Source organism: Mugil cephalus, chromosome 15 (genome assembly GCF_022458985.1).
Source record: "Mugil cephalus isolate CIBA_MC_2020 chromosome 15, CIBA_Mcephalus_1.1, whole genome shotgun sequence".
Taxonomy (NCBI): domain Eukaryota; kingdom Metazoa; phylum Chordata; class Actinopteri; order Mugiliformes; family Mugilidae; genus Mugil; species Mugil cephalus.
The window spans coordinates 19,724,802-19,743,576 of NC_061784.1; the positions used below are offsets into that span (position 1 = coordinate 19,724,802).

At 44.7% G+C, this 18,775-nt stretch overlaps 1 protein-coding gene across 1 annotated transcript; it reads left to right on the forward strand.

The window, feature by feature from the left end:
* Positions 1–653: 653 nt before the first annotated feature.
* On the forward strand, positions 654–16,502 carry fgfr4 (fibroblast growth factor receptor 4). The gene is made up of 21 exons (XM_047607798.1): positions 654–1,341; positions 3,309–3,520; positions 5,557–5,747; positions 5,836–5,986; positions 6,108–6,158; positions 6,732–7,001; positions 7,098–7,187; positions 7,278–7,444; positions 7,551–7,674; positions 8,495–8,685; positions 8,783–8,921; positions 9,051–9,244; positions 9,349–9,494; positions 9,834–9,955; positions 10,034–10,144; positions 10,339–10,529; positions 11,894–12,016; positions 12,531–12,601; positions 12,811–12,948; positions 13,383–13,488; positions 13,918–16,502. The coding sequence occupies exons 2-21, from the start codon at positions 3,433–3,435 to the stop codon at positions 14,092–14,094; spliced, it is 2,841 nt and encodes a 946-aa protein (XP_047463754.1). The 5' UTR covers positions 654–1,341; positions 3,309–3,432; the 3' UTR covers positions 14,095–16,502.
* Positions 16,503–18,775: the final 2,273 nt, after the last annotated feature.

Consider the following 18,775-nt stretch of genomic DNA (forward strand, 5'->3'; position numbering starts at 1 on the left):
GTATAGATGTATTTAAAAGCTATATTTTTATTTGTTGCATCTTTAAACTTAGATTTTACTCACGATGTTGTTTTTTTTTTCTTTTTTATCCCTTTAAAATGATTAGCCTAGTGGGGTCTAATAAACCAACGCTTCCATTTGAGGAGAGACATTGAGGCTCAAAGTGTTAAGCTTATAAAAAACAGGGTTTATCTTGATTCTCTGCTGCGGCTAATGGGATTACTCGGCCTTGTTCTTTTACTGATGCAATTAAAACATGGAGGCAATTCACTCACAAAAGCTGCTTAATTGAATGCGTCTTCTGAAGAGCAATTAACGCGCACTAAATTATGAGACTTCGTAATAAACTCGTTCAGTGGCGTGATTTATGTGTTCCACGCGTACTGTATGGAAAAAGAAGAAGGAAAAACATGCTTGGAGCAATTAGCCCGCGACAAATATCGTTAGACTGATTTCATTTGCGCTCGGTGGAGAGGAGGGATAAGGTCTAGGGTTTTATTTGCCAGCTCTGAGGAGGGATGGGGGGTGTTTTTGTGTGGGGGTGGCAGCAGGAGTGTACCCCTCCCTCTCTCCCTCTTCTACTACCCCTCCTTTCTCCTCCTCCTCCTCCTGCTCCCCCGGCCGTTCTCAGACCATTGTTGTTGTGACTGCCGTCCGGAGAGCAGCAAAGTGGGGGAAGAGGAGGACTAGTGCGCGAAGGACGCAGTCGATCCGATAGCTCCTCTCTCTCTCTCTTCTCTCTCTCTCTCACTCTCTCCCCCCTCTCTCTCTCTTTTTGCGATTGAAGGGACACGGACGGAGGAGGCTGAGCTCCACATTTCAGCTGCAAGAGCTCAGATCTCACCAGGATAAAGTCACAGAGAAGAGGATAACTTGTGCGTAAAGACGCACGTTAAGAGTTGTCCAGTGTAACTAAGAAGAGACTGAACCACGGGGCTTTTCCCCACCCACCCGTCTTAACACCGGACCATTCTTTCACAACATTTTGGACTTATTTACACTAAAGAAATCCGCTCTCTCTCTCTCCGCGGGCTTCATTTTCTCCACGGATTTAGTGTTTTAAGCGGCCGGCCGCAGTGGACTTTGCCCGGTCATCAGGAGAGCCCGGCAGCTGTCGTTCATGTTGCAGGGGGCTGTTTTTGATGGATTTATAAGCTCGACTTCGATTTCAGTCGGATACACAGCAGACGCAGCGACTCGCCCGGCTGTTTTTTTGGAAGGATACTCCAGGGATATCAGAGTTCCAAATGAGGATTTCTATATTCACTCTTATCGACCGGGACAAGGAGTGATTCCCCCAGTGGTGCCAGTCATCGCTGCGTGGACAGCCCGGGAGGAAAGGTGGGTGAAAACAGACTGAGACAGCTGGGGATTCTTGAAGAGTTGTTGTTTCATTCATTGTCAGAGGACACGGCGAAATAAGAGTTAGATTACAACATAACATAACGCAGCGTATCTCACACTCTGCGTCATTTTCAGGTTTTATAGAAACTAGAATGGGTTTTATTTTGTTCTGCTTCAACTTTTAGGTTGAATCATTTTCATTGTAAAGGAACGGACTAAGGCGAGTTTTGTCATTTTTAAACGTTTTATTTAAAGGAAGAAGCAGTTTAACGTGCTGTTTTTTTGCAATGCGCAGAGCCAAACAAATCACTTGGTAGACATTGAACCTTCCACATAGACTGTGTCATGGGAAAAGTCAGGTTTGTATGGCTCAAAGCGGAGTTTGAACTTTGTCAAGAGCGCAGAACCAATAAAAAGTTGTGGGATTGAAAACGGATTAAAAAGACAGACCAAATACATACGATGAGCCGGTTTAATGTGTTAATTTGGGGGAAAACTTGCTGTACAACATGCCTCTTTTTAAAAATTATCTCCGGATGTGTCACATACTCTACTGAACTGATCCAATATATTGACCGACTGAGGCGCGCACACGTGCGAACACCGTGACATTACAAGTCACAGGCTCGCACTTGTTTTTGGCATCTCCAGGGTCCATTATAAGCTACACGGGCTGTTTGAGTTCAATATCGCATGGGACGGATTTATTAAGCGTGAATTATGTGACAGAAATGTGAATTGACGCAATTCCCTCCGTTTTTAGGGCTGAGGAGTAGAATACAGTAGAAGTGTTTTGGCTCCGGCTGGACACAGCAGAGTGCAGCAGCCAGGCAGATTGCCAGCGGAATTAGCAGCAGCAGGAGAAAAAAGTTTTCCAGTCCTTAATTGAGAAAGAATACGTTTCATTCAGCAAGCTGGTTGTTAAAACGGTCTGTGTGTGTGTGTGTGTGTGTGTGTGTGCGTGTGTGTGTGTGTGGGCGCGGCTTGCATGCATGGTGCGCAATCACCAGGTTCTGGCGCCTGTTAGCCCAGCTTGCAGCACAAAAATTGCATTACTTCTTTTGTCGTCTTACAGGCTGTCAAAGTTTATAGTCTGCAGAATTGAGTTACAAGGACAGTGCTGCACGCAAATCTGCTTGCAGATTAAATCTGGTTCAGCAGATGCTCATTTGTTGCACGTTAATTGAAATTAGCTCACATTTTAAATTAGGGCTTTTTATCAATGTAGCAAATTCTTTGATTATCACAAATGCTTCTCAAGTTACCTATGTTATTTGCATTACAATTGAAGCATTGGTTAATGAATGGATGAGTCAACTTTTCTATATTTAACAGATTAATTCGCTGGTCTCATCCCTAGTTAAACCAGTTCTTCAGTACAGACCAGTTTTCTCCAGACCATTTATTAAAAAAGTTATTGTAACCTACATCTTAGGTGAGTCAGTTTCTCATTAGCTTAAAATGATTGATATGATGAGAGGATGCTGTCAGTACTCGATACTCCTCTTTTAGTCCAGTTGTCCATTTCTCCACCTCCAGAACCTGAAGCCCCACCAGCCGCCAGTCGAATCTCTCTATCACTCCTTCACAGTCTCTAGCTTCCTGGCAAGTTTCAAGTGTTTTCCTAGTAAGAGCCCATTACCCCGGGACAGACTGAGCACCGTCCATTGACAAACAACAGGCAGCAACAGCCCAGCTCCTTATTCATGACACAGGAGAGCCTGGACAATGTAAGGCAGACGAGCGGGACAGTTAGCAGGACATCTGGTTAAGAACACAGCTGCTCGCGGCCAAAACAGGCTCTAACTATTTGGCCAAACAATTGGTGGTGATTTTGCCATCTGCTTTTAGATGCAGAAAAGTATTATTATTATTTTTGTCACTAGCTGCAGCCAGATCTCCTTAAAGAATCGCGTTTCTGATCATCAGATAACCGTCTGCCATGTGTTTGTTTGCCCCAGCAGGATCCTGATTTAGAGACTTTGTGGGTTTCTGAAGTTACCATGCCAGCGACCGGAGTGTGAGGCCCACTCCAGGCTTCTCACTTATAATTTTTCCACTCGGCCCCAAGAGACACGCGTCTAGAAGATGGCGAGGGTCTGCATGCTCTGCGTTCTCCTGCTCTGTTTGTTGGACAGGGTCACGGCCAGAGCCATCGATGAGTTAAGAGCAAAAGGTAAGTAGAAACTGCAACGCACTCACAGATCAATTCTCTTTCAAGGGCCTGTGTTTGCATACAATTTAGATAAGCACACGTGGCTTGGGGGTAGACGTCTTCCGCCGCTTCCGTTTGATGAGATGAGACGTCTGAATCCATCATATTTCACTGTGCACGTGTAGATGATTTGATCACTTTTCCCTAAAAAGGCCAAAGCTGATGCAAAGCAAAGATGAGATGAGAGGCTGCAGTCGAGGCTTGGAGGGGAGTGAGGGAGTCGGAAGCGCTCAGTGTTTTTGCTGCCTTAAACTGCGCTACCTGATCCGTCCGATTCCCTGGGGCTCGGAAGTGTAAATCTGTCTGGCTGTGTGCCAGCGGTAGAGGATGAGGAGGGGCGGCAGGGGCTTTTTTTCATTGATGCTCCACATACAGACGCCAGTGCAATAAGACAGTCACTGTTAACGCTCCATTAACATGTCCCTATTAAGACAAACTGCATCTTTCAATAACTTTGAATTTGTTTGTCTCCTGTCTCTTCCCCGCTGTAAAGTAAATTAGTTTTCAGTCGGATTAAAGGATTCAGTGATGGCATTTTTGTTAGGAGACGTGTGGATTGATGAAAGACAAAGTGGATAGTTGCCCCGGAGGCATCGAGCACAGACGCTGTCTCTTCTCTGTCTCTGTGGCCCCACTTTGTACTGCAGAGCCACAGAGGCCAGCCGGGGCTTGTTGTTCAGACGACAAGGTGCAGGAGGGGGCTCCGGAAAAAAAAAAAAAAAAAAATCTCTCTCTATTTACGAGACAGATGAGTAATGAGGCCAACGCGGACTGAAAACAGAAAAATCTTTAGGTTGTATAATAAGCACAAGACGTTGTGATGACACAGTTATGTAACTGCAGCAGCTGCAAACTCGAATCATAAGATGAGTTTCAAAAATGAGTCAACCAGAAACAAGAATGGCTTATTTTTCAATATGTTCTGCAGCTTCTGGTGTTAAAACTAAACCGACAGAAAGTCCATATGGGCCGGTTCTGCTGCTGTGAGTTCCAGCGTTGGGGCACGAAGGCCTCTTCATTGTGATTTCCACAGAGGGCTCCGATGCCAGCCCGGCCGGCCGGCTGGCTGACTGACTGGCTCGCACCATCCGAGCGGTTTGTTTGTGTTGTGTTGTGTTTTGTTTGCCCCCTCGCCTCTGGGTGACAATTCACACTCTGCCGCGAGTTCAACTCTGGGGCACCGTCCCTGTCTCCGCAAGTTCATTAGCGTGGCTGCAATGCAAGTGGTTCATCTGTGCGATCAGTGCTCGGCTCCTGGTTTCTTAGTTCAAGTTTGCTCCGTCGGATGAAAATGTTTAAAGGGAGTTCACGCTCTTAATGTTTTTGACTTGCATGTGTTTGCATTAAAACTCGCCAACAAGATGCTCAGTTTAATTAGTTTTGCCATCCCTGATTTTTCCACTTACGAGGTTGTGAGCGTGTTTTTTTTTTTTTTTTTTCCCCTGAAAGCATCACCTACATCTACGCTGGGTGGTTAGAAAAAAAAAGAAGCAGCACTTCACTCCTACAAGGGAACAGATTGCCTTTTCACTAAGTGCCGCAGGAAGCAATCAGACAGAAAATTGCCCTGGAAAATTGCTCGTTCTGAGTGACTGAGCAGTAAGTGAGGTCCCCGGCCAGGGCGCACATATGCTCCAACAAGTGAGTGGGCGAGCGCATAAATGGGCGAGTGACCCACTGAATGGATGGCACTGTGGCTGATGGTGACACGATAGTAGCGGGGTTATCAGGGCACTCTATCACCAGTTCCTGGGATGCATTAAATGTCAGTGGCAGTTTAGGAACATGGTGTAGTTCTGTTGCTGGACCTTTCAGAGGTAAACTGAAACCGGCAGGATGTATTTTGACAAGTTTTCTCTTGTTCACTCGGGTGCACTGACGTCATGGTGGTTTGTAGCAGTGGACATGCTTTTCTTAATCTCAATTTAGGATTCACAAACCTCTAAAGTCCTTCTGTAAAAATAAAAATGGTGACCATCTCCACCCTGTCTCTCCAGATCTCCGGGTCCCCAGGCCGTTGATCGTGCCAGGTTACCCAGAAAACACCACAGGGGTGCTGGGTGGTCAGGCAAAGCTGGTGTGTAAAGTCCACAGGCCAGCATCCACTAAGGTGCAGTGGCTGAAGAAAGATGTCAGCGGGCCAGGGCGGAGCCAGGGCGGCGGACCACCCCGCCTCAGGGCTTTAACGGTGAGATCTGCAGATACCAACAAACCTCAGTTAGATTTATTTATTTATTCACATCACAAAGATGCTATATAATCTCATCTCTGTGCAGAATCTGCAGAGCAATGCATCCAAGATGAACACTCTGCACTTGTCCAACATCACTTTGGGGGATGCAGGCGAGTACATCTGCATGGCTGAGGGAAGTCACGGTGGACAGGCGGTGCAGGCTATGCAGTCAGCGTGGTTGGAGGTCCTGCCTGGTGAGATTCATTTAAAGTTGGGACATGTTATCATGCATATTCTACTACAAAAAGACCAAAGAGCATTAATGCGACCTTCACTCTTTAAAACACTTTTTAAAACACTTTTTTCCTTCAACAGGTACAATCATTTCCCAAACTGTGGACCTGACTGTTGCTGAAGCCCCTCCAGGTACTTTACAATAATATGTGTCATTGCTTGTATTTTCTTTTGTTGTTCAAACTGAATCTGTTCAGTTTTAGATTGTAATTTTAAAATGCTGTCAGTGGTGAGGTGGCCATCTGTGTGGGCTCAAAACGTCCCGTCCTCCTCCCCGGGCTGGAAAAATGTCTCTCCTCCCTTTGCTCACTTAGATCTCCAGTGAACCTTCTCCACCCCTTAGATTTACTCCCCGTCCACTGTCACGTTGCAACATGTTCATTAGCTCCGCGCTCTCTTCTTTTGCCTTGTTCCTTTTCTTTCCTTTTTTTTTTCTGGGGAGGGTGAGCAAAGAAGGATCCCACAATAATCCACAGAGCAACAAAAAGATGGGGAGGCCGGGGTGGGGAGGGTGAGAGAAGGAGGGTCGGGTCAGTTAGGCCTTCTGGTCTCCATGGTAGTTTAGTGTTTGTGTCTGTGTGGGGTTGGGAGTTAAAGGTCATATATGACGGAATGACCACTTCTATGGAAAGTGAAGGAAACTAAGTTTCGGAAGCGAGGAGGGCAGATCTTTGAAGATACTTACAGCCCCTTTGTTTTCAACAGATGTTCTCGAGGACCTGAGTGAAGACACCACAGAGCATCTTCTGTTGGAGCCAGGTAACGTCCTGAAACTGCGCTGCGACATGAACACCCGGCCCGGCATGGCGGTGACCTGGTACAAGGAGGGAGGGCGAGTTCTGCCCACACCTCGCATCCAGATGCGTGGAGCCATCATGGAGATCACAGACGTAACATATGAAGATTCTGGCGTTTATGTGTGCGTCCTGCGGGGAACTAAAGAGCCTGTGAGGAACTTCACTATCACCGTGACAGGTAAAGGGAACTCACAAGTGCTGAAATGGGAGAAATAATGAGGATTAAAGCAGCCGAAAAATTGAGTCAAATTGTCTTTATTTGTCATGTTTCCAGACACGTTGGGTTCTGGGGACGACGATGAGGACAACGGGTTGGAGGACTCGTCGTCCGAGATCGAAAATGACCAAGTTTACTTCTCCAGAGGTGCGTTTGTCGTTTGTTTAGCAGCTGCACTTCTTAAAAAAATCAGCAAAACAGGAGGTCTCATTGTCGGCTCAATATTCGTCCACACAGGTCCCTATTGGACCCACACCCAGCGCATGGAGAAGAAGCTGTACGCAGTTCCTGCAGGCAACACGGTGAAGTTTCGCTGCCCGGCCATGGGCAGCCCCATGCCGAGCATCCGCTGGCTCAAAAATGGACGCGAATTTAGGGGAGAGCACCGCATCGGGGGCATCAAGGTGAGGATGGCTGCAGTTCAGTCATTAGCTTTGTGCTGCTTTGGAGGTACTTCTTTAAGTTAAATGTCTCTTTCATGCTAATGTTATGTTTTGTTGAATTTCCTAGCTGAGACACCAGCACTGGAGCCTGGTGATGGAGAGCGTTGTGCCGTCAGACAGAGGAAACTACACCTGCGTGGTGGAGAACAAACATGGCTCCATCGCTCACAGCTATGTTCTCGATGTCCTGGGTAAGACACTGATATGTACTTTAAAAAATATAGATATGTGGTGCATTATTGATCTGAATGTGAACAGTAGAGTATTTGTTAAAGCAATAGTCAGAACACCATTAGTCAGCACTTTCCAAAATAAAAAAAAAAACAGCCTGAGAGAGGAGGTAACCGAGGGGGTGAGTAGAAAGTGACAGGGGCGCCTGGCGTCGGCCTTGGCGGGCAGGATGTGTACGGTCAGGCGTCCATTCCAGTTTTCTCCCTGACTTGTGATAAGAGATCGAGGAGGGCTGCGGTTTGTTTGTTCATTTGTTCGCTGCCTGTCCACCGCGGGGTCAGTTTCCGTCCCTGCTGACGGGGGGAGAAGACTAACGAGACGACTAACGAGATCAGGGAGTGAGAGTGACCACAGATCAAAGAGACCAGCGACAAAGAGGCACGCTAATGAAACCGGGTTTCATCCCAAAATGGCACTGCCTGGTCTCTTGCAGGCATTGAAACACATTAATGGTGACAGTGACAATTGCTGGCCATTTTGAGACATTTGTTTACAAAGCAGTCTTGCATGTCAGCTGTTAAATGGCTAAATATCTGGATATTTTTAGCCACCGCTGACTGGGATTCCTGCATACCTGGACTCCTGTTGAGAGGGGTGTTTCTCAGACTCCAATCGGGCTTAGCAGATCAGTTAAATTCTCCATGTGCCTACTTCACCTTTGAACCGTTGACTGAAATCCTTTAAGCTCCGACTGGTTTCTCTGCAGCTTAATACAATCTTTGTGACTCTTGAGTCTCCGCTTGCTTTACTGATCTCTTCTCCAATTTCTTCCTGACACAGAGCGTTCCCCCCACCGGCCCATCCTTCAGGCCGGTCTGCCCGCCAACACGACAGCAGTGGTGGGCAGTGACGTGCAGTTCCACTGTAAAGTCTACAGTGATGCCCAGCCTCACATCCAGTGGCTCAAGCACATTGAAAGGAACGGCAGTCGTTACGGTCCTGATGGGACTCCCTACGTTCAGGTCCTCAAGGTTGGTTTTTCTTTCTTTGCATCAGTTTGCATCAATCTGACATTAGCTAATAGTTCAGTTTATTGATCGGCTTATGTCCTCTTTTTGTGTCGTGCAGACCGGCAGTCTGAACATGTCAGAGGTGGAAGTGCTCTACCTGTCCAAAGTGACCATGGAAGATGCAGGGGAGTACACCTGTCTGGCTGGAAACTCAATCGGCTTTGCCCACCAGTCCGCCTGGCTCACCGTACTTTCAGGTAAAGACTGAAGTGAAGTCTTTCTGCATTGACATATAACCAAGTATTGCACCAAGCTGCGTGTGATATCTTGAAATCTGGGAATATACTTGAGAATAGTTTCTAAAATCTGTTGCCCTGTTCCTGCAGAGGAGGAAGCAGCAGACGCCATGGACACCATGGAGACCAAATACACAGACATCATCATCTACGCCTGTGGATTCCTGGCTCTGATCATGGCCATCGTCATTGTGGTGTTGTGCCGAATGCAGGTCCACCCCAGAAGGGAGCCTTTTGACGCCCTCCCTGTTCAGAAGCTGTCCAAATTTCCTCTTCGCAGACAGGTACTTGACTATAACATGATGTTGGGCTAGAGGGTTCATATCACTAGACCTTCCTTTTTGTTCTGTTGGTAACTAGTTAACCCTCTGTGGATCTTTTCTTTCAGTACTCGGTGGAGTCAAACTCTTCCGGGAAGTCCAGCGCGTCCCTGATGAGGGTGGCTCGTCTCTCTTCCAGCTGTTCACCTATGTTGGCTGGAGTCATGGAGTTCGAGTTGCCCTATGACCCAGACTGGGAGTTTCCTAGAGAGAAGTAAGTCATCTGCAATTCAGAGCAACTTCTTTGTTTGATCGTCTACAAAGATGCAGATGATATTCTTTCTCATATTTAAGATCTCAATAACATTTGAAACCGTTCTGCCTCTTTCAATGAGAGCATTCCTTCTCTAATTTTAGTTTCTTTTCTGGGGCTTATTTAAACATTGTAGCTCTCGCATCATGCGTGGCCCTAAAAAGAAACATGCCCGCAGCCAATTTTGGCTCAGTCCAACCTATAGTTTAAGAAACCAGAGCTCCAAATTATGGATTTGTACAGTTTTCTTTTGAACATACTTATTTTCTTTTTTCTAACTCCTGCTCTTTCTCTCTCTAGTTTAACATTGGGCAAACCTCTAGGAGAAGGTTGTTTCGGTCAGGTGGTCAGAGCTGACGCCTACGGCATCAACAAGGACTCCTCGGACCAGGCCACCACTGTGGCCGTTAAAATGCTCAAAGGTAGGAAAAAAACATATAAGTGTTAGAAAGCAGAAAGCAAACTGGGTGCACATTAAACAAGAGACATTTTTCTCTTAGATGACGCCACAGACAAGGATCTGGCGGACCTTATCTCAGAGATGGAGCTGATGAAGGTGATGGACAAACACAAGAACATCATCAACCTGCTGGGAGTCTGCACACAGGATGGTGAGTTTCTGGCAAAAGATATTTTTGGATAGGAAACACTATCTTTCCTGGCATGTCACCCCTTTCATTGTAAACCTAAAAACAACTCACCAAGCTAATTTTGTGAGTGTTTCAACTATGGTGGTCCTAAACGTCCAGGCTAAAGCAACAATAGAAACAACTCCATCCTTCATCCTGTTTGTGTTAACCCCCAGGCCCCCTGTATGTGCTGGTGGAATACGCTTCCAAAGGGAGTCTGAGGGAGTATCTGCGTGCCCGGCGACCTCCAGGCATGGATTACACCTTTGATGTGACCAAGGTGCCTGAGGAGCAGCTCACATTCAAAGACCTGCTGTCCTGTGCCTACCAGGTGGCCCGAGGGATGGAGTACCTGGCCTCTAAGAGGGTATGTTCACTTTTAAGCGTGAAAATGACTTGGTAGAGGAAGCATTTTAAAACATTTTAAAACATCTGAGTGGCTATAACTTCTCCGCAAGGATTTCATTCGAAGAACAGTGTGATAACGTTTTACATTTTGGTGTTTTAATAATACATCTTGAAAAAACTTGCTTTAGTGCTTCTTGATTTTGGGGGGACTCGGTTGTTAAGAAACTTCGACACTGGTCGCTTCAGATCGGTGGGTTTGTTTACACATCAAACATGACCGAGGTGTATCCATATCCCCGCAGAAGGAAATACAGTCAAGAGATGAAAGTAGGATAGTAAAACATTTGTGGTCTTCTGAGGTGTATAATCTGCAACAGAGCTGTAATGTAAGAAGTCTGGTTTGACTGAAAGGGAAGTGTGATTAGGATTGAATTCACTGTATTCGGGCACTTGGCCTTCAGATTGATTGGTGTGGTCTAGACTGTCGATGGCAGCACCAGCTGTTCCTCTCCTCTTTCTCCTCTCCCTGTCTCTTTCTTTTTTCCTGCCCCCAACCCCCATGTTTTCTACCCCTTTCATTTTCCCAGCATGCATTATGTTTGTGTGCTCCTTATCAACACAGCCCTTTGTCTGCCAGCCGGTGTCTCAGACAAGCATTCCTAAGCAGAAAGCTGCCACAGCTTCAAGTCCTGTTTACTCTCCTCCTCATCCATCTGTCTGTCCCCTCGTTGCGGGGCTTTGTCCTTTTTAGCGCTGCCATAAATCTGTTAGCAAACAGGCAGCCTGAGCCTTCGTCTGGGTACAGGCATCAGGTTTCTGGCTCTACGGCCTCCTAAGAATGCAGGGGCCTGAAACTAACCCTCCATTATGGGGAGACCCGCAAACCAACACTGGTTCATTTTGCACGTCGCCACAAATCCCACGTCTATTTCGAATGAAAACCAAAATAAACTTAATGACATGCATTCAATGTGGGCAAACAGTGCTTTCTTTTTTCCTCCCAAAGGGTTGTTTTTTCTTAAAACTCCAGGATTTCTATATAAAGACTTTTTATTTTTGCGGAGTTCACTAAAATGAGGCTTTATGTGTTGACCTAAGACTCTGACTTTTGAAGAAAATCTGCAGTGAATCTTTTCTACCTCCCCGGGCTGGATCAGAAAGGCACACAGTGTGTCACATATCTAAATTCAACAGAGCATTTCGTAAATATAAAGTATTACTTAATCAAATTTAGCTTCACCTTTTTTGCTTCGCTGAGGCTATAAATGTATACAACATTCAGCCTAGTTTCCATCATTAAGCGTCAATGAGACTAATTTAAACCTCGTGCTAATCTGGGAGTAATCAGTTCCGTCTTTAATTCATTCTCTTCTGTCTTTGCAGTGCATCCACAGAGACTTGGCAGCCAGGAACGTTCTGGTGACGGAGGACAATGTGATGAAGATCGCCGACTTCGGTCTGGCCAGAGGAGTCCACCAGATCGACTACTACAAGAAAACCACCAACGTAAGCGACAGCGTCATATTTTCAGGAATTTGCTCCTGTAGCTTCGCGGCGAAAAACTTTCTTTTTCGGTAGTTAACAAGTCAGTGAGAGTTTGGCTAAATTACTGCTCTTGGTTTTCCATTCCGGCTGTAGTTGACCTTGACACCCCGTCAGGGTGAATGAAGCAGAATTTTAATATTATCAATATTTATGAATTGTTTAAAGGAAAACCTCATCTTGCCTTGCTCATAAACATATCAGCTCCTCGGTCAGTTTCCCTCCTGCCCGGCTCATTTCGCAGCTGAAACACTCCTCGAGACAGATGTTTGATGTTGTTCCTCTGATTGGCAGCAGCCTTAATGGGACTTAATTAGAAAAAAAGGGAGGAAGGGTGGAGGGGAGCGGGGATGGGGGGGATCATGTGGGAGATGCCATGCAGCGACAGGGAGTGAGAATTGCGTTTAAAATACTTCAAGTGCGAGAGTTCGTGGCTCAGTTTCAGCAGGGATCTAACATGTCCATGTTTGCTCTGCAGGGACGGCTGCCGGTGAAGTGGATGGCACCAGAAGCTTTGTTTGACAGAGTCTACACACATCAGAGTGACGTGTAAGTTCAACCTCTCATACACAAAGTCTCTTTATGCCAAAGAACCAAGAAAAGCTCCTCTTCTCTACAATCAAAAAAAAAAAAAAAAAAAAAAATATATATATATATATATATATATATATATATATATATATATTCTCAACTCTAAATTCTACTATGAGCCTTGATCACTAATACTTTGTCTTTCCTGTCTTCTTGTGTGTGCCCAGGTGGTCGTTCGGCGTTCTCATGTGGGAGATATTCACGTTGGGGGGTTCACCGTATCCCGGTATCCCCGTCGAGGAACTCTTCAAGCTGCTAAAGGAAGGACACCGCATGGACAAACCCTCCAACTGCACACATGATCTGTAAGCATCTGTCAGCCTGCTTTACACTGTATAAAACATAGGTCTTCACCAGGGGGTCGGCGACCTCTAGGAGGTCCGTGGAGGTGCTGCAGAGGGGTCGCAAAATCTTTGGTTGATTAGACATTTTTCATATGTTTTTTTCATAAATGTTCTTTAAATACACACTATATTTTAAGGGATAAGGGAGAGCTTCATATTGAATGCAAAATGATAATAATAATGTATATATATAAATAGCACTAGGCCAAGTTTAATATAGAACACATATAGTAGGTAGGTGGTGCCAACGGTTTGGGATCCATAGCCTGAAAAACATCAAAGTCCCCTGGTATAAATGGGGCAGTACTTCTTATGTAACTTAACATTTTCTCTCAAATCATAGTTAACCGCATACTGCATAGATTGTTGACTGTGTTTTTGTGTCTCCTCTGCAGCTACATGATGATGCGCGAGTGCTGGCACGCCGTTCCCACCCAGAGGCCGACCTTCAAACAGCTGGTGGAGGAGCTAGACAAAGTGCTGCTGTCCATCTCTGACGAGGTGGGCTTCAAACGTAGACACATTAGGGAACACACTCACATGCTAATGTACAGCATGTCGCCATGAAGATGTACACGCACATTTCTCTCGACAATCTGCCGTCCAGATGTCGTCAGTACAAAGACGGCTTTAGCAGTCAGGCTGCTATTTCTGTCACTGTCAGACTGCAGAAGAGTCGAGGGTTGATTTGTCACAGAACTTTCTAGACTTGGGTACAAACCTAACACAGTTTGGGAAAAAATATTTGTCTTCACTGACCCTATGGTCTAAAAGCACTTCTCCACATCTGCATCTCTTTTGCTCGATAGCGGTTTGAAAGATGCTCAAATTCAATTTCCATCAGTGCTTACTGCCAATTTCACAAACATTTAAACGTGAATAAGTTTCTTCCAGCATTTCTCTAACTTGTGGCTTTCCTCTACCCCTCAGTACTTGGACCTGTCCACGCCTTTTGAACAGTACTCCCCATCGTGTGAGGACACGTCCAGCTCCTGCTCCTCTGACAACGACTCCGTTTTCACCCACGATGCCTTGTCCACCGACCCCTGCCTCCTGGGCTACCAGGACGTGCGCTCTCGGATAGACGTGAAGACGGCTCTCCGATAGGCACCCCACGCTTTCACACACAAACACTGGCGTGGGGGGGGAAACACTGCTTCAGACTTTCAGGTGAAGTCGTTCACCGGCGGCTAAATGGAAGGTCCACTGCTGGTTTTTTTTTTTTTTTTAAAGTTAAGTTAAAGATTTTATTCTGTTTTCCACTGGACCTCCATTATGGCACCAGACAAAGCCCTTAGAGATAGGTAGGCATTTATACATACACATACAGACACACATGTATGCACATGGAGCACTGAGGCCAGTGGGCTTCATTACATGGTGGAGGTTTTGAAGAAGAAAACGTTTCGTCGTGGGCAGAGGAACGAGCAGAAGAAAAAGCGGGACAAACAAAATGTGGTACTATCAGCTCTGGCACTGTGCCCAAGAACAGTTGTAACGTTGGAAAAACTGTGGCACTAAACACAACAGAATGGACCCTGGTACTCAAAAAAACGCCTTGAAGTGCTCTCTTCGATCAACTCTTCTCCTCCGGAGGGAGAGGGTGACAGACGATGATCTCCTCACACAAACTCAAAACCCAAAACCAGGGCTTGAAAACCTCGGTAAAAAAGACTTTTTTAACAAAACAAAACAAAAAAAAAAAACTAACAAAAAAAAAGATTTATTTTGCTACGATAAAATAAAAAAAAGAGACTGATGTTAAATATAAATCTCTCTATATAAGATTATTTTACTTTTTGTGTTGCTTATTTAAAAAGAAAACGGTCTTAAATCTCAGGATCTCTCATGCTAAGAAGTTGCTGTAGCGGCAGCAAAGTGCCTGAACTGATGATTTCCTGTGAATATATTAGAATATTAAAATATTGTATGTACATATCAATAGCAGAAGAGACGATTGCCTTTTATAAATTATTCTGAATGACACAAAAAATGAAGGTTACTGGAGGCAAAAGGGGTAGGGAAGGAACTGAATCAAGTGCCAAACCTGTCACAGCTCTGTCACACCGTTTTTCATGTTCAGCTTTCTTTCCAAAACACAGTGTTCATTTCCAAATGCAAATGAAAAGGATGTGGTTTATGTTTGGTTAAATTTGTTGATGACTGACTGAGATACACTTAAATCAAGTTTTTCTATGAACAATTCAATGTTTGTGGTCAAAAAATTGGCGATTGGTGCTTTGAATATGTCAAAATTTTGGAATGAAACCCTGTATTTTGCATTTTTTTAATCCAGCAGCCCATTTATAATGTGGTTGTTTTTGGGCAAAAACCACAAAAGCCACAAAGGTTATGAGACTTGTTTTTTTTTTTTTTTTTTTTTCTACCAACTTTGATTCACGGTCTTCCTCCCAACAACAGCTTTACTCGTTCACTCTTTGCCTACATGAACGCTTTGTCGGGGACAATGTGTCCAGGGTGGGACTGGTCCTGAAAGGAGGACGGGGCGATTTAGCATGAGGACTCTGTGGGGAGCTGGCCCAAGCCCACTGCCACTGCTGACAAGGAGAGCAGGGCATGGAGGGGAGGGGGGGGGACACTGAATGTGAAAGCCTGTGTGATTGATTTCAAATAGAGGAGGAGGGGGAGGGAGTCTCCTTTGTCTGGCTGTAACCCTTCACCCAGCCCAATCTGTTGGCGAGGGGTCCTCAGGTCCGCAGCCTGGCTGGACAATGAAGGCTTTGCAGGCTTAATGGGTGTGCCTACGGACCAGAGGGAGTTTTGGGGGGTGGTGGTGAGAGGATAGCTTGGGCTTGTGTGCAAATGAAGAGGCTCTTATTATGGTAATGCCTCCTCTTCTCCCCCAAATGTCCCTATCTTTATCCCCATAGCCTCCATCTTTTAAATTACAAATCTCAATTCAGATTCGCCACTCCGCCGCCGCCGCCACCAGGACCAGCTGTAGAGAATTCCCCCGTGGGGAGAAAATGCCAACTGAGTCTTAGTCTGCCAAACGACAGACAAAACCCCAAAATACAAACTGATGGAGACTGACCATAGTGTATCATCAGCAAACATCTTTCTCTCAAATCTTCCAAAGGTCAGAACAAATGATCTGCTGCTGTCTTTTTATTCAGAAGTCTAAAGGCAAATGAAGGGTTTCATTCCAAAATGCTTTAAATTCTCCAACCAGTCATTTTCATGCATTTGTAAAAAAAAAAAATTGTCAACGAAGGATTCTCTGCTCTCCTCATTTGTTTTTAATTTCATGCCGTCGGTCATCTCTGTGTCACTGTCTTTTCTGCAAAACGACACATTTTTGGTAAAACCACAAAATTTTATTGTTATTTTCTTTTTTTTTTTACATTCCAGTCATCTGCTCTTCTCCCAGGTACCGACCGTCGACACAATCACAGCGGTCTTAAACATTTCCTCAAGAGAATTATTTTAGAAATATCTAATTTATTTGTTTATTGTTTTGTTTTTATATGAAATAAAGTATAATTTAAAATAAAGCCGCTCCGTGTCTTTGTCTGCGTGTTGATGATGAGATTTAAAGTTTTTAAATCATCTGCCTGTTAGTGCTGACTTCTATTGATTTCTATCTCATCTATTAAAAACCGTTGTGTGGGGAGGGCTCAGTGGATATGAGTCAGGAGAAGGAGAGTCGACGGCTCATTTTGTTGCCTGGCAGCCTGGAAGAGCTGCACCGACTGCTTCATCTGCCTTTAACTGGCATCTGCTCTTCATTTTGCACCATATGAACAGCACTTACTCTTCAAACACAATATATGTGCTGCATTCTTTCCTTATGTGGCAGATCTCACAGTCCACAACATCTTATTAAATGCCTCTTGGTCTTGAATGACGAATTTAACCCTGTTACCCTGCAGATTATTTATTTATTGGTATTTGCGTTTAAGATTTTTAGGAACATATAAACCCCTTCCTGGCCTACGTCACTGTGACGTCACAGGATTAGCTGGAGACAACACTGTCATGACATCTTGCTGTATTTTTAGGGACCAAAACCGAAAAAGCAAAAACACTCACTTGAGGTTTCTTGAGGTATACCAGCCACTGTCAGTCACAGAGGACTTTGTGATTAAAAGAAAGGACTGGAGTGAGACTATCATCAACAACTCTCAGGTCAGATTAATATGTAATGCATAATCATATCTAACCTGGATAACGTTATGAGTTGGACTAAATTGTGACTGAAATAACGTTAATAAAAAAAGTTAATTATTATTTGGAGGATTCTTGATACATGCTAACTGCTAGCTAACGCAACGTTAGCTGTGTGTTTCAGGGGCGTTGTTGGAGAGGCTTCACTTGATAAAGACAGACCAGACTTCGTCCCCTCTGTGTCCTTTGGTCAAAACGTCCATCCAGTGAGTGAGAGTGTAGGGGTCGGTGAATGTAGTCTCATCAGTCAGTCAACTTTTTATAACACTCACAGTCTCGGACAGTGAGTGTAGCATATTGAAATACACGTTTTCCTCGTCCATTCTTGCCAGAATGTTTGAACTCTTTAAGCCCCGTCCCTCAAAAAACATTGCACTGTTTACAAACTGTGAAGGGGTCTACAGCAGTGCTTAGCACTTTTATTTAGGCCTTCGCTGCAGCAGAATGTCCTTTTTTCCCTCCATGTTGTCCACGCACATTGTCGTCTCATAACTTTGGCTTAAACTTGTGTATGTGGTTGGTGAATATAAATTCGGTCTAGACAGCTGGAGCCGTCGCCTTAGACTGCAGTGGCTGGTCTTAAATAAAAAGAAAAGGCTCTTTCTGGTCTCTCAGTGTTACAGAGGGAACATTTGGCGCATGTCTAAGATAGAAAAGGATTGTCATTAAGCAGAAGATGCAACCTTCAAACCTTCTCTATATCGTAACATTCCTGAAACGGACACGCACAAATGAACCACATGCCGCTGTGTCCACATTCCACAAGACTTTTGGGTTATTCGCAAAAGAGAGGGAAGTTTATTTATCTCAAATAGTTTTTTTTTCACTTTCTTAAAATATGTGCTATTTAGATGCAAACTAGCTTCATGTCTTTGGACTTCCCGTCCTTGGGTCCTGATGGAATCACTATTACTAAAACCACTTCTTGACACACAGGACATCTCTTCAATGACGGTACCATGTCCCTAGATTTAAAAAATGCAAAAAAAAAAAAAAAAACTACACACAAACTATACACTTGTGAATTTGTGAAGTTTTTCATTTCTGGTGCAGCTCCGGGGAAAAAAAAAAAAAAAGATAATGTATCGCTTCTCTAAAACGTTGGTGAGAAAAGATAAAAGACAGAGGAGAGAACAGAGACGGCGAGACGGGAAGAATGAAGAGACGGGGGTTAAAGGTCAAGTAGAGGGAGGAGAGGGCAGGAGTGGTCCCAGTCAGCCCCAGTTTTTGAAGTGTGTGGTACCCCTGAATGTGTGTGTGTGAAAATGATTATGTGTGTGTGTGTGTTCATGGTGTGTGGTCTGTGCATGTATGTAAGCATGTTTTTGTGTCTTATCTCCCATGCACAATAAATCCTGATCACTGAGTCTCTCTGTCCTCTCCAGATGATAAATGTCTCAGTCTGTGTCAGGAAGTAAAGACTCTTTTCATTTTCAAGAACATTAGAACAATGTAGATGTTGTTAGATGCCTATTTAGGAGCGGATATGAATTATTGTTTGTCCTTTCAAGATCACAGACAAAATAAGTGTAGCTTGGGATCAAGTCCCATAAATAGCTGGGTTTATTCCCGTCCAGTGGGTCTTTAATGAATCCAGCAA